We start from the raw sequence: 13,649 nt of genomic DNA, 5'->3' as shown, positions 1-13,649 counted from the left end.
GAATTACTCTAAATCTTCTGATCCTCCAAGGTGTTTAGGATAGCTTTTCTTCTCCTTCTTGGGTATGGAACAAAATACTTCCTAGATCTTGAGCTCTCTTTAAGAAGCAGCCATGTGTAACAATGTTGTGTCAAAGATGAGGAAACTGAGGCACAGCAAAGTTTGTATGGGCTGCCCATGGCTACTAAGTGTTCAAGGTACGATCCATACTCATGTTGTCATAATTCCAAGGCCAATGCTCTATAACCATTATGCTAGGTTTGATTAGATTAGAATGGTATGCTATCATAATAGCTTATTCTTGTGCATAGCTTTACAATTTGCAAAGCACATTTACATTCATTAGCCTATTTGATGGGACCAACTAGGCAAGAATATTAACTCCATTTCTTTTCCTTTCTTTTTTCTCCTTCTCTTTCCCTTTCCTCCCTCTTCCTTTGTTGTTCTCTAGCTCTCTCCTCTCTACTTTCTTTTTTCCCCCCTCTCCTTTTTCTCTCTCATTCTTTAGCTTTGTCTTCTCTCTCTTTTCTTTTTCTCTCCTGTTTCTTTCTTTCTTTCCTCTTTTGTTCTTCCTCCCTCCCTCCCTCCCTCCCTCCCTTCCTTCCTTCCTTCCTTCCTTCCTTCCTTCCTTCCTTCCTTCTTTCCCTCCTTTTTCATTGGACTAAGAACTCCTGGTGGAGGAAACCCTCCTTTAAAACAAATCACTGTTGAACAGTTTACAGAATTGTCATAGACCAGTGGTGTTAAATTCAAATAGAAGCAGGAGTACCTAAATCATTCATAAGAATTCCCAAGAAGGGTATATTGACTTAGAAAAACACATATTAGTATTATCTATTTTCTGTTGTGTTTTTATTTTGATTCCCTGTTATTTTATACATTTTATAGTTAATTTGGAATGACATGTGCCTTTCTGTTATTGCTTCTTGTACCTTTTTATTCATGTTGTTAAATATTTTCCAATTATGTTTATTTATTTTTTGTTTTTGCAAGGCAATGGGATTAAGTGACTTGGCCAAGGTCACACAACTAAGTAAATTTTAAGTGTCTGAGATCAGATTTGAACTCAGGTCTTCCTAACTTCAGGGCCCATGCTCTATCCACTGAACCACCTAGCTGCCCCTCCAATTACATTTTAATTTGGTTCAGGTCACACTAGGGAGTACCTCATGTTTGAGGCATAGAGCCCTGAGTTTTAGTGAGGTGTTCAGGGTCACACAACTAGTATGTGACAGAGACAAAACTTGAGCCCTGGTCTTACTAGCTTTGTGACTACCTCTCTATGCACTGTGCCACATTGTCTTTCTCTGTAGTTGAGAAAACAGGCATGGGAGGGATTAAGTGACTTTGCCAAGGCTATAAGTGGCAAAACCAAGACTTCAAACCCAGATCTCCTGACTCCCAGCCTAGGCTCTCTTCCCCTATATCTTCCCACCCCCACTCCAGGGATAGAGTTCATTACAGCTGGAATGTCCTCCAGCTTTAAAGGTAATAGCGGCCAGATGAGGGTGAAATGAGATCTTGGACCCATGTAGGCCTGGCACTTTCTGCAATAGTACCCAAATCGGTAGCAGCAAAATCAGGGTCTAATTTCTTTATTCTTCAGACTCTAATTTTCACAGGTAGAAAAAAAAATATACTTGAAATTTTGGATTCCTTTTCTTGATTTCTGGGACAAAACTCGCATCTTCTTCTTGGGTGCTTCATTGCTTCTTGTGTGATCAATGTTTCTAAAGCAATGTCTTTTCGCCAGAAGCCAACCATAGCAGCTTTGATGAGGCAATAAAGCTTGGCACTGCTTGGTTTCTCTTCGAATACATCCCATTCAGCAAGATCTAAGGCCAATTGATAGGGAGAAGAAAAAGTTTGCCCTTTGCTTTGATTAGCCTTTTTGTAATCTGGGTTTTTCTTTCTTTCTTCTTCATCCAGCATCCATATTGTCTGGGTTAAGAGCAGTCATATGGCTAATTTCCATGAAAATCACATCCAGGCTGTTTTTACCAGTGAGCAGGCTACTTTTAGTATGGTCTTGCAATCAGTGCCTGCAGTAACCTTTGTCAGATTCAAATACTTGTTAAAAAAAAAATTTAAAAAAAACCCTGGATGGTCTAGAAGACTTGGCAGAAAACAAAATAGAACAAAATAGTCCAGTTTCATTTAATTTCCTGTAAGATAATGGATGAGCCAAAAATCCTATTTGGTTTCAACTTATTATTGGAAATATTTCTAAGATGCCCCAGGTCACTTTCCTGCCTTATTAAGCACAATGAACATAACAGAATCCTACTTTGTTTCTTGGGGAAATTCACATATCCCCAATTCAGCACATGTCAATGTTTTATTCCACAAATATTTATTAAGCACCTACTTTTTGCTGAGTACTGAGTATACAAAACCAAAAACAAACACTCCCCTCTCCTCAAGGAGTTTACAATTTACTGGTAAGGAAACCATATCTATGCAGATTAGTAAATTTCACATTTACTATAATACTCATACTATATAATAGTTACTATAATCTATACTGATTAGTAAATGTGAAACTTATTTAAGGTAAATATAAAATAAGTTTGGTTGCTGGAGTTTGGGAAAGCATTGGAGGAATCAGAAATAGTATCTTTTCAGAGATACTTTTGCACCAAGTCTTGTAGGACTTGAGAGGTTCCAAGAAGTGAAGGTCTGAGTATTCCAAGCACAGAGGGAGGAGAGGTATGCAGAGAACTTGTCTGGAATGGAGAGTCCATAGTAGGGGGTGTGGAGAGGAAGGTGCATCACTCTGGAAAGAGAGGCTGCAACAGGGTTGGGAAGGTCTGTAAAAGCCAAAGAATTTGTAATTGATCCCATGAGATTTAAAAAAACCCCTTGAGCAGACCAGTAGCATGGTAGGTAAGATAAGCTTTAGGAAAACCAATCTGGCAACTAGTTAGAAGATGCATTGGAGAGCAGAGACATATAGTCCTAAAACACGGTCTAGAGAATAAAATGGAAATGGACAGTCAACAAAGTATAATAGATTGAATTGCATGAGCATAGGGTGTGCTCAAGGCAGTTGATGGACTCTTCTGTTTAATGAAGATGAGTTTTTCCTTCTGATTTGCTTCTTTTCTCCTAAAGTTCTCCTTTTAAAAATCCTCAGTTTCCTCTCTCTGTAAAATGAACTAAATAATTTCTAAGATTTTTTTCTCACTCTCAATCTAGGATCCCATCAGTCTTCCCCTTTTCCCCCATCTGTAAAATGAAGGGGTTGTCAAGACCATCTCTGAAGGTCCCTTACAGCTCTGAATTCTCTTCCACCAATGACAGTGGGGCTCACCCATAGAGAAGTGAGTGAGGGGCAGCTAGGTGGTGCAGTGGATAAAGCACCAGCCCTGGAGTCAGGAGTACCTGGGTTCAAATCCGGTCTCAGGCACTTAATAATGACCTAGCTGTGTGGCCTTGGGCAAGCCACTTAACCCCATTTGCCTTGGAAAAAAACCTAAAAAAAAAAAAATAACATTGAGAAGTGAGTGAGCTGTTTTCCTATGACTTCATGGGTACCCTTCACTTGGAGTATTTCTCTAAGGCAAGGGAGTCAGCAGCCTGTTCTTCTCAAAGCAAATCACTCAATCTTAGAGCAGTATATCTTTTTTTGCTGTTGTACTAGCAAGCCCCAAAAGTGTATTCCAAATGACAAATTTCCTTTTCCAAAAGGCAAAAGCTTTGCCGTGAATGACACCTCGTCTGCTTGGAGACACCAGCTCAACGCCCAAGTTTTCCCTTGAAAGTAGAATATGGCAGCTTGTTACCACCTCACATAGCAGTTTTCTAGGCCCAAGGCACCAGGCTTCGAGTAAGCACCCACACACACATACACACACATATACCACTCTTCCCCACCACACATCGGGATGCTCACCTGATGGAACATTTCTAAACAGATGTCGGGAATCTTGCAGGGAAATTCACAGAATGATTTTTATTTACACGGTTCAATACTTCCAGAATTTGTGATTTCATCAGCATGGGTATTTCCTCTGCCAGAGAAGATTGCAGCCCCCCTCAGTGACATAAAAGACAAGTTTGGAGAGTTTCTTGGCTGATAAGATTCTAACCTTGCTGGGAGCCTTTCCATGTTGAGCCACAATCCTCTGATGATAGGTCTGTACTTGAATGCTTTCCAACTTTGTAGGATCTGCCAGTGTTTGGGATTTGTGGGTTTATCCATCAAGGAACTAGGATGAGGTAACAGGAGAGATACATAATCTCTCAAAGCCTCATTTTTCCCATCAGCAAAAAGGGGATTCAAGTATTTCACCTAGGCACTGTGATATAGAAAAAAATAAGGTACTGACTGTTTAGGAAGCCTGGCATAGTAAATATAGAACAAAACTTGAAGTCAGGAAGACTTGGGTTCAAATCTTGTTTTACATGCTCACTAGCTTCTGAGCATGCCTCAGTTCCTTCATCCATAAAATAAGAGAATTTGATCACTGGAGTGATGAAAAATTAGATCAATAACATTGCACATATTTTTGAAAAGTACTTGGGACGGGAAATGGTTAAGCAGATAGAAATGAAACAGTAGGGAACAGCAAAAAAGAGCATTAGATCAGAAATCAGGAGACGTGAGTAGACCCAACTCTACAACTAACTGTTGGACTTTGAACTTTTCCGGGTTCAATTTTCTCATCGTGTAGTGAGAAGAGAAGACATAATGATTTGGAAGAAAGAATTCTGAACATGGCTTGAGATGACTTCAATTTGAATCCTAAACTTGTCATTTTTACCTTGGGCAAAACATAGTGTCTCCTAGCTCTGATGTTCTAGGTTCTAGACTTTAGGTTCTAAGATCTTTTGCCACCCTAACATTCTGTTTTCCATGAAAGGCAGCATGTCAGTAAAGCAAGTACCAGACTTAAAGAGTTAGAAAGACCTGGGTTCAAATGTTGCCTCAGTTCACTGTTACCATGCAAATTATTTAATCTCTCTGGGCCTCTGTTTGCTTCTCTGTAAAATGAGTGAGTTGGACTTGACAGCTTCTAAGGTTTGTTTCAGTTCGAAATTCCATCATCTAGGTTCTAAAGTCCCATTTAACTTTGTCATGCCATGTTCTAAGGTTCCTCTTAGCTCTAATATTCTACATTGTAAGGTCCTTCCCAATTCTGACATTTCATCCACCCAAACAAATACTTTATTCCATATTCCATGGCCCATTTCAGCTCTAAGAATTCTATATTCCAGATTTTTGAAAACCTTCCAGTTCCGAACTTATATGATTTTAAAAGTGTATATGTTTATTAGGATATATGTTTATTAGGAATTCCAGGCCCTTAAAATGGCCGTCATGTATAGCTCTATTATTTTAAAATCATATTCAGCCCCACAAGACTGAGGGGTCTGTTAGAAGGACTTAAAAGGCTTTGCAGAAGAATGAGATGGACCAGTTAATGCCATGGACCCTTTTATTTGAAGGACTTAAGGGAAGATAACTGACTTAACTAGAGATAGCCAAGGGAGTATAAGGGAGGAAAGGAGAGACAGTCAACAAAGGAAAGGTTTCATGTTAACCCAGTGAATCAATCTCTCTCTCTCTCTCTCTCTCTCTCTCTCTCTCTCTCTCTCTTTCTTTTACAAACACACAGAGTCACAGAACCATTATATAATTATGATACATAAATATTTATGATTAATTGTGTCATAAATAGCATAGTATATAATATTATATATAAAACATTAGTTGGTGATCTCTAGCATTTGATGCTTCAAGGTTTGTAAAGTATTTTACAAATATTATTTTATTTGATCCTCACAACCCTATTAGCTAAGTGTTATTATTATTCCCGCTGAGAATAGTGAAATGCCTTGCCCAAAGTCACACAGTTAAGAAGTGTCTCAAATAGGATTTGAATTCTAGTCTCCTGGTTCCAAGTCCAAGTCTCTCTCTATTCTGTGGGCCACCATGCTGCTTCATTCAATGAATGATTTATTATTTCAATTAGAATTTTTTATATTATTACATACATGTACTACTAGTAGCATGAGAGGCCCCCAACTTCTAAGGCTCTAGAATTGCTAAACATAGCCCCACTTTAGTATCCTCCAGGGACCCTGCCTGGGTATAGAAGGGTTAAAAGAAATGTAATTGCTGTTTACTTTCCCCAGTGTGACCGCCTACCAGGCCCAATTTAGCCCTGGTTTGTGGGTCCTGGTGAGTTGGACAGCTTCCAAGCACCACTATATCCAACAGTGAGGGCTCCCAACCTTCTGTAGCTCCAGATACCTGCTGTGGGCCCCTCAGAAGTCTTCCTTCCCTTCATAGGACTCTGTCTTGGCAAGCACCAGTCTCCAGTTCTCTGCCAACAGTGGCAGCTCTGTCCCATTCACAGCCATCCCACTGCTTCTCTCAATAACATCTCTGGGGTTGTCACAAGTCCCTACTGCAAGGGCTCTCCCACCTCACCAGGTGATAAGAACAGTCCTTTTTCTGGTGCTCACTAGGAGCTCCCACCCCTACCTCACCAACTACCCCTCCTATAGCTCTCAATTTATGGTATAGCCAGCTGCTTCACTCTTCCCAAATATTTTGCCTTGTCTGGGATCCCAGAAGGAATCAATTTCTCTCATATTGGATTTTCTCATAAAGAGTAGCTCAGAGGAAATCAGAAAAGTCACCCCACCAAAAAAAATGAAATCTAAAAAGGGGGAATACCAATGTGAAGCATTCAAGAAAAGTGTGGAATTCCCTCCTTGGTCATTTTGGTCATCAGATCATAGAATGTTTGTGAAGGGAGGAGCCTTAAAAATAAATTTAGAATTGGAAGGGATCTTAGAACACAAATTGTCTGAGCCTGGAAGGATCTTAGAAAATGTCAGAGTCTGAAAAGAACTTAGAAGACATGATATCAGACCTAGAGTGACTTTAGAACCAGGAATCTTAGACTGGGAGAACACTGAAAGGTTACAATGCTTAGCACTCTCATTTTACAGATCAAGAGATCAATGATCAGAGAGATCACACATCCCTTCCGTGATGGAGCCTGGAACTAGCACCCAGTTAGCTTTCTTGATGAAAAAAGTTTGTTGCTTAACTTGTCTTTTTGGGTCTCTGTGCTCTGCAGTTTGAAATTTGGGGGATAGCAAGGGAGGGGTAGAAAACTTGAATTACCATGATCACTGTTCTTGGAAGGGAGGGCAATAAAACCAAGCTGACATATTGTCATGGCTCCCCAACCCAGGGCCCAGTCTGGGGCAAGAAAAAAAGTCAGGAGGCAGACAAAATGATTGGACATGTGCAGGCCTTAACCATTTTTTCATTCATGCTATCCCACAAACATTTATTATTTTAATTTTTAATGTTTTTCAATTTTATATAAAAATAGTTTTCAATATTCATTTTTTTCTAAGATTTTGTGTTCCACATATTTTTCTCCTTCCCTCTCTTCCCTGCCCTCTCCCCTTGACAATGAGTAATCTGATACAATCGTGTTAAATATATTTCCATATTAGCCATGTTCCAGAAACATTTATTAAGTGACTTCTATCTTCCAGGGACAGCATTAGAGGACACAGAAGCAAAAGCAAAAAAAAAAAAAAAAGTTCCGGCCCTCAGAGCCTCTTATAGTCTGGGAGTTAGAAACCACGCATTCACAGCTAAGTTGCTATAAGATATACACATGTAAGATATATAATTTTATATATAAAGTTACACAAGAAAGTGGGTGAGTCAATAAAGATCCTTCTGGCTCTGAGCCTTGAAGGAAGCTAGTGTTTCATTTCTTATCAAAAGAAGAAATATTTTTAAGGGAAGGAGGAAAGGAGTGAGGTAGGGTACAAAAGACAGTCAAAGAAAGAATAAAAGTTACCTGCTCTCCCTGGAAACTTGGCATCCCCTCCCCAATTTGTAAGCTAAGCCTGATTGATACTCCCCAACTTATTTCTGTGATCCTGTGATGTCAACATAGGGTAATGGAAAGAACCCAGGCCTGGGAATTATGAGACCCAAGTTCTTTTCATCTTCAGTCACTAATATGCTGTGTGATAGTGGCCAGTCACTTCCCCTCATTTTTCTCCTCTTGGAAAAAAGTACTAGATGGTTTCAAATATGCTTTCAGCCCTGACATTCAGTGAACCATCATCCCCGCACCTCCTCCCACCAGGCCGAACAGAGGACCTTCCTTCCTTCCTCACTCAATAGTATACTGTTCGCTCTCCCTCTCTCCTTTCCCTATAGGAGGATAACGCTTCCTGCTAACTTCTCCCTAGGGTGGGAAGAATCAATGAAGGCATGACTTTAAAAGAGTTTCTTGGAAGACAGGTACTAGAGAAAAAAAAAAATCTCCCTTTGATGTTTCTCCTCATTCCTTTCCCATTACTTGCCAGGCTAAATTTAGCTCACCATTCTTCACCCTGTTCTGATAAACAGTGTCCAGGCCACTGACAGATTCATTCAGCAAGTCTGAAAGCTGGGCACATGGCCTATTTTTATGGCTGTATATATATATATATATATATATATATATATATATATATATATGTACACACACACACACACACACACACACACACACACACAGCCTAAGAGTCTGCAGGTCTAACTCCTAGTCTTATCTCCATCATTAACTGTCTATGTTGCACGGTCTCCCTATTTCTAACAGAGGGGGAAAAAAATCTTACCTCCAACCTCTCCAATGCAGTGGACACTGAATTGAGAGTGCTTTGAGATCCTTAGATAGCATAGCTCAAAATTAGGTTTCTCAAGGTTGGTTCAGCCAAAATGCTGAATCATTGAATGTCAGAGCTGGAAGGGCCCTTGGAAAAGAGAATATTAGAACCTGGACAGCAATTAAGAACACAGAATGTTAGGGCTAGAAGAAGATCCAAGAGCAGAAAATTCCAGGCAGGGGTTGTCCATAGAGAACATGAATGGTTAGAGCTGGAAGAAGTCTTGGAATATAAACTATATGAGCTGGAAAAAGATCTCAGAACATAGAATGTTAAACATTAGAAAGGAGCTTATTCTCAAGCGAATAGAACCTTAGAAGCAGGATGTCTAAGTTGATTAGATCTTGGACACTGTTTAATCCAACATCTCTTCCCAGAAAAGGAAGTAAATAGATGAGTTAAAGCCTAAAAGCTTTTCCTAAGGGAAAAAAACGATCTATTGCATATCTCCAGGATGGAAAAATTGCAACTATTGGAGTGGACTCCCATCTCAAGTTGGCAACCACTCAATAAAAATAAAAAAAATATTCATTATTTCCTCGGTTCATCTTGAGAGGCATGTTTTGCCTCCTTTGTTCTGGAGACTGTGCCTGGGGACAAGCACTTATAAAGTACCTACTGTATGTTAGACACTTTGCTAAGTACAGATAACAGAAATAGAAAATGTGAGTTAGTCTTTGCCCTCAAGGGCTCACACTCTAAAGTGGGGGAAGGGTTAAAGCATATTCACATATAAATACATTCAGGAAATATAAAATAAATACAAAATGATTTCCTAGTGGAGGGTATGAATAATTCTGTTCCCTGAGGGAATCAGGGAAAAGTCTACAGTGTTCTTCTTCGGACTGAGAACTATGGACTACAAACACGATGCCAATGGAAGCTCCTTTTGTTATTTAGGTTTTTAAAACACACACACACACACACACACACACACACACACACACACACACACACACACACATTTCCTCCTGTGCTGAGGTACCTTGCATAAAAACACTGGATGACTAAGGAAGACAGGGAACTCTAAGATATGGGAAAAGCACAAGCTCTAAATATGAATTTCTCTAGCTTCCCAGGTCTCCCTGGGACTGGCAGAGATGCTTCAACAAACACTCATTCACAGTTCCTATTTCCATAGTGCTTAACTGTTTATCAAATACTTTCTTCAGTTGCGGAGGTAAGTGGTGTAAATATTATCATCCCAATTTATAGGAATCTGAACCCCAAGGAGCTTAAGTGACTGGTTTAGGTCTAAACAACAGTCTTTGGATTTCAGCTCAGATCCATCTGATTCAAACTATTTCTCCTTCATATAATACAAGGGCACATTCTTTTCCATGATGTCCGATGACTTGTAATGTTTTCCCTTACGGCCAAGAACGCACGTCGTAGAGTTCTCTTCTATATTGGCATGACCCAGGATGAGGAGGACCTCACTAAACAGAGAGAAATATTTTGAGAGGCCTGATGGCGGTCAAAGAAGGGTGTGCCATTGAGTCCATTAACTTTTTTTTTTTTTTTGCTTCTTCTTGGACTGTAGGTTTGCCAAGTACTTTAAGATGGAGAATGGTAGTGAGTACCGGACGCTCCTGAAAGCATTTGGCATTCGTTTTGATGTACTAGTGTATGGAAATGTGAGTTTTCAAACCAGATGAGGGTGGGAGGGTGAGGGACGATGCTCAAGGACTATGGGAAAAAAATCAAGAGGATCTTCAGGGGGCGGCTAGGTGGTGCAGTGGATAGAGCACTGGCCCTGGAGTCAGGAGGACCTGAGTTCAAATCCGGCCTCAGACACTTAATAATTACCTAGCTATGTGGCCTTGGGCAAGCCACTTAACCCCATTGCCTTGCAAAAACAAACAAAAAAAAAAGAGGATCTTCAGGAAAGGAGTATAATAAACCTCTGGATAACTCAGTTCCCCCCGGGATTCCTGTAGTGGGATCTAAACTCTGTTGAATTCTATATAGGATTGTTCTGAGGAGAGGACCTCTTATTAAATACCCTCTAGCATTCATTTTTTTCCCCTTGAGCTCACCATTTCACATTGTGCCCGCAGGCTGGCAAGTTTAACATCATACCCACCATCATCAGCTCTGTGGCAGCCTTTACCTCAGTGGGAGTGGTAAGTCAAGGCTACTGCTACCTGAGCATTCTCCAAAGGTTCTGGTTAGGATGGGAAGAGAGCCTCTGTTCTGGGGCTTCATGGTGGCATTAAAGCAAACAAGTAAGGCAAATTTTCAACTGTCCTCTACGCATCTGTCTGTCTTAATAGTGGCATCTCACATGGCAGTCCTCTCTGTTGACTGGGTTGTCATTAGAATGAGTTTTGGTAAGATGGGCATGACCCTTCTTTCCTTGCCTCTACCCATGTTTATCCTTTCACCTCCATAAACAGACATAGGACAACTAGACGGCACATTGATAGCAATGGTCTTGGAGTCAGGAGGACATGAGTTCGAATCCAGTTTTCAGACACTTGACTCTTACTAGTTGTGTGACCTTGGACAAGTCACTTAACCCTGATTGCTTTGCTTCCAGGGTCATCTCCAAGCATCCTGATTCATATCTGGCCACTGGATCCAGATGGCTCTGGAGGAGAAAGTGAGGCTGGTGACTCAGTACAGTCCCCCCCTCACTCAAATCCAATTCACATGGCATTACCTTTTTGATGTTGTGGTCTTTGAAAATGAAAGACAAACATTATTATTATTAGATTTAGAGTCAAAAAGAAATCTCTGCCACTTTATAGCTCTGTGCCTTTTATTATTTTATATCTCCAAGTTTCCATAAAATGGGAGCACGAATACTTGCATTCTCTGCAAGTTGGGAAGAAAGAGCTTTATCAATTTGTCACTCTGGAAAGGAGTTGCTATTAATCAAATAGGATTCTGTGGTGGTCTGTTCCTTCTGTTGTTTTCTACCTGATTTTTTTCTGTCCTCCCCATGCTCTATCCCTGCCCTTGCCTCTACCTATACTAGGTGTAGATTCTAGGAGCAGGTGTAGATTCTGGGAGCTACTCTCATCAAAATCTCTCTTCCCTCCAGGGCACCGTTCTCTGTGACATCATTCTCCTTAACTTCCTAAAGGGTGCAGACCAGTACAAAGCCAAGAAGTTTGAAGAGGTAAGAACCTCAAAAGAGGCTAGAGGAAAGCAAGAGATGAGAGGAGGGCCAAAGTCAAGGATTGTTCCTATCAGAGCCTCTCAAAGACCAAATCACAACACAATCAGGCCAAGAGAATTAGGGGACAGGGAGACAGTAACTACTGCCAATAGCCTCAGTAAGGCTATCAACTTCTCCCCCATTATCTGTGAACAGAAATTAAAATCAAAGAGCCCCAAGGTTTCTGGTTAGTATTTCCAAACTGGACTGCCCTAATACTATAGTTGTCAAATTGAATTTATCGGCAGAAGGGAAGGTAAAAGAGCCAGGTGAGAATTCATCATGGCAGAGCAGTAAAACTGCTTTCCTGGTGTGTGTCTCTCTGTGTGTGTTTCCCTATATTGTGCAAGTTCCTAGAAAAATCTTGAGAGTTGCATTGTGCTATAATTTACCTGGAGCTTTCAGCACTGAAAAAAACTAAGACTTGGGTAAATGTGATTTTATGCCAAAAGGTCAATGAGTTACATCCTTGGCAACATCTTCTGAACCTTGTCCCCTACTGTCTTGGGAATGCTGGTGTAATATCTAGCTTTAGGACCCTGATAGGAGAACATTCATTGAGAGGAAAGAAGAGGTGTAATTATAGGTGGGTCATGACAAAGAAAAGGATCTGCAAGGAACTTTGAAGGTTATATGTGCACTATTGGCATTATCAACCAATCTTCCTATTAGATCCCTGGGCTCAGATGTATACTGTACCAAAAAGTTATTAGGTTCTTGTCTTCTCCTCCTATCTTCTCCAGGTGAATGAGACAACCCTGCAATCTACCAATTCTATCAACCCCATGTACCCCAGTGACCAGGCCTTGGAGGGCAGAGAGGAAAAGCAATCCACAGACTCTGGAGCCTTCTCCATTGGACACTAGGCCTCCTCATTCCAGTTTATCATTAACCTTATGCCCCAGGAATTTATACCTCATAAGTGAACTTTCCACTGGGGAGGAGGCAGAATGGGGGAAGAGGCTCACTTTAGGACAGACAGTAACCTAGTTCCTAGACCTCCCAGTGTGGCAACCAATAGGCAATGCTCCCTGCTAGGGCTATGTACACTCTCACTGAGAGTTTGTCATCCCCCAAGGCTTCTTCCATGCTAGTACTACTCCCATCTCAGAGGCTGAAGTCTTTCTCACCCCACTGCCTAAGAACACCTTCGATCCCCTTACCCATTCTTGTGTGAAGAATATCTAGTTGGTTTGATTGTGATGTTCTTTTCTGTTTTCCCTATATGTCATGAGGATTATTATGCGCTCATTGTGGAAAGGAACTGATAATAACAAAGAAGAAATACTGGTGCCCAAGGTGGACTCCTAGAACAATAATGAAGTTTTCCAGGTCATTCCCTTAGCTTTAATTTCTCCTTATTGCCTCCAGGATAAAATACAAACTCCTAAGTCTGTCATTTAAGGACCTCTACCTCCCTTCTCAGTTTTTATTTTACTCCTTTTCATGCATACTACTTTCTAGCCAAACTGGACTAATAGCTGTTGTCTCAACTTGGCATCTTCTCTCCCACCTCTGTCCTTCATACGTGGGATATACTTCTTCCTCATTTCTGCCTCTCAATATTTTTTCTCTTCAAGACTTATCTTGGGTGACCCCTCCACTATGAACTCTCCCTTGATTCCCACTTCCCCCAGTGTTGGTATTCTCTCCCTGCTCATGTTACCTCGTATTTACTTATCCTTGTGCATGTTGGATCTCTCAGTAGAATGTAAGCTCCTTGAGGGCAAGGACTGTTAGCTTTGTCTCCATACAGCCAGTACCTAGCACAGTGACTTGTATA

General features: G+C 40.7%; 1 protein-coding gene across 1 annotated transcript in view; it reads left to right on the top strand.

Moving 5' to 3' along the window:
• Window positions 1–13,649, top strand: part of P2RX3 (purinergic receptor P2X 3) — a 38,892-nt gene extending 25,243 nt beyond the window's left edge. Inside the window, exons 9-12 of the mRNA XM_074231508.1 lie at window positions 10,244–10,337; window positions 10,761–10,826; window positions 11,750–11,827; window positions 12,610–13,649. Of these exons, the coding sequence (XP_074087609.1) occupies window positions 10,244–10,337; window positions 10,761–10,826; window positions 11,750–11,827; window positions 12,610–12,732 (361 nt within the window). The 3' untranslated portion in view covers window positions 12,733–13,649. The remainder of the gene's footprint in view (window positions 1–10,243; window positions 10,338–10,760; window positions 10,827–11,749; window positions 11,828–12,609) is intronic.

Source organism: Macrotis lagotis, chromosome 3 (genome assembly GCF_037893015.1).
Source record: "Macrotis lagotis isolate mMagLag1 chromosome 3, bilby.v1.9.chrom.fasta, whole genome shotgun sequence".
NCBI lineage: Eukaryota > Metazoa > Chordata > Mammalia > Peramelemorphia > Peramelidae > Macrotis > Macrotis lagotis.
The sequence above is the reverse complement of the archived record's forward strand: the minus strand, read 5'-3'. Positions and strand labels throughout refer to the sequence as shown.